General features: G+C 43.0%; 1 protein-coding gene across 1 annotated transcript in view; it reads right to left on the bottom strand.

Annotated features, from left to right (window-relative positions):
* LOC106883759 (putative uncharacterized protein DDB_G0282133) overlaps positions 1-2,138 on the bottom strand; it is a 94,010-nt gene that overhangs the window by 5,917 nt on the left and 85,955 nt on the right. Inside the window, exon 3 of the mRNA XM_052977759.1 lies at positions 844-933. Coding sequence (XP_052833719.1) covers positions 844-933 — 90 coding nt within the window. The remainder of the gene's footprint in view (positions 1-843; positions 934-2,138) is intronic.

Genomic DNA, 2,138 nt, shown 5'->3' with positions numbered 1-2,138 from the left:
TACTCTTTTACTTGTCTCAGTCATTTGACTGCGGCCATGCTGGGGCACCGCCTTTTAGTCGAGCAAATCGACCCCAGGACTAATTCTTTGTAAGCCTAGTACTTATTCTATCGGTCTCTTTTTGCCGAACCGCTAAGTTACGGGGAAGTTGTCAAGCGAAGTTGGGGGGACAAACACAGACACACAAACATATACACACATGCATACGTTAAGGGTACACGTGTCTGTGGAGTGCTCAGCCACTTGCATGTTAATTTCACGAGCAGGCTGTTCCGTTGATCGGATCATGACTTTTTGTCTTCTTGGGAGCAATAACTGCCAGATCCTGTCTAGTTTGCTGGTGACATTCCAGGCTTGGGTCTTTCTTGTCATGAGTTCTCTCTCTGATAATGATAACCATGCAGCAAGATATTCTTATTCACTGGGCTACTGACAAGGCAATGACAATGACAAGCCCCTAAACCCCTTGGTTGTCACTGGGGTGCTGCAGCCATGCAGTATACCTAGGGCGAGAAAGCCTGGCAGAGCCCATCCCTCTCCAGGCTAAACTCATATCTACAGTTGAGTGGACTGGAGCAACGTGAAATGAAGTGTTTTGTTCAAGAACACAATGGCTCATCCAGGCCAGGGATGGAAACCACAATCTTGCGGTCGTGAACCCAACACCCTAAGCACTAAGCCACTGAAGGACATGGTTAATAGTCCAAAAACATTCTTATCTTATTAACAATTCATCTCAATGCTAAATCTAAATAAATGATAAGAAGGCGACAGCCAAGGCTAGCCTGATGGAGAGAGGACTAAATATCAAACAACAATGTTAATCATATTGCTTTAGTTTACCTGTTTCTGCTGAATTGGTGCTCAGAGTCACAGAACAGTCTTCTAAAGGTTTCTTCCATGTAAAGTTTCCTTTGTAGTTGAAATGTCTCTCTAAAAAGTAAGAAGATAGTAAAAATAAGAAGGGGAAGGGTAAAATTTTTGCAAAAGGCCAACAATTTCGAGGAAGACACATGCACATATACACACACATACACACACACTCACCCATACCTGTACAAGTTCTGAACAATAAGTATCCAGACTGTTGCCATAGTAATGAAGCTAAAGCACTCAAAATGAAGCCACTTGGCACAAATTGACCTTGACCTCTGCTGTGCATGTGAACTAAGTTTTAAGGTTCTAGCTCACATCTACTGTTTACAACAGTGCTTGGAAGGAAGGTGTGTAGTGTGTGATCATTGCATTGACTATGACAGAGAAAGTTGTCATGGTGATACCTGCTCAGAGGCTTATGTAAAGTTGCAGACAGTGTATGGAGAAGAGTGTATGAAACACACGCAAGTCTACAAGTGCTTCAGACATTTCCAAGATGGCTGAAAAAATGTCCATATAGACGAGCATTCTGGGAGACCCGCAGCCAGTAGAACTGAGAAAAGCATCGTAGATGTGTATGCAGCTGTGAAGGGAAACCATCAAATCACCATCCATAAGTTATCAGAAAATATGAAGATTAGTTACGGCTCAGTTCAGTCCATTATCTCTGAAGATTTGGGTATGAGGCGTATGTCTGCTAAAGTTGTGCCAAAACTGCTTTCAACTGACCATAAAAACACTCGAGTTTCAGTTGCAGATCTCCTTCATTGTGTCGAGAACAATGAGAACTTTTTCAAAACTTTGTGTAGGTCTCTGAGCAGGTATCGCTAAGCATTTAATGCAGATTCTCTGCTCACATGCTACACACCTTCATTCCAAACACTGCTGTAAATAGCGGAAGTGAGCTAGAACGTTAAAACTTGGTGTGCAAGCGCAGCAGAGTTCAAGGTCAATATGTACCAAGCGGCTTTACTCTGTGTGCTTTAGCTTCGTTACTATGACAACAGTCCAGATACTTATTGATCAGACCATGCATAACGAGAGAAAAGAACATGGGCTTGAACTTGTTATTTCTTTAAAGGAACAGACACAGGCATGGCTCATAGGTACAGTCTTAGCCATGTAGTAAGGTGTTTGCTCCCCAACCACATAATTCCAGTTTCAGTTCCACTGCATGGTACCTTGGAGCCTCAGGACGATCAGACCCTTGTGAATGGATTTGGTAGATGGAAACTGAAAGAAGCCGGTCGTGTGTGTGTGTG

Source organism: Octopus bimaculoides, chromosome 28, assembly GCF_001194135.2.
Source record: "Octopus bimaculoides isolate UCB-OBI-ISO-001 chromosome 28, ASM119413v2, whole genome shotgun sequence".
NCBI lineage: Eukaryota > Metazoa > Mollusca > Cephalopoda > Octopoda > Octopodidae > Octopus > Octopus bimaculoides.
Note: the sequence above shows the minus strand (reverse complement) of the source record. Positions and strands in the feature narration are given on the sequence as shown.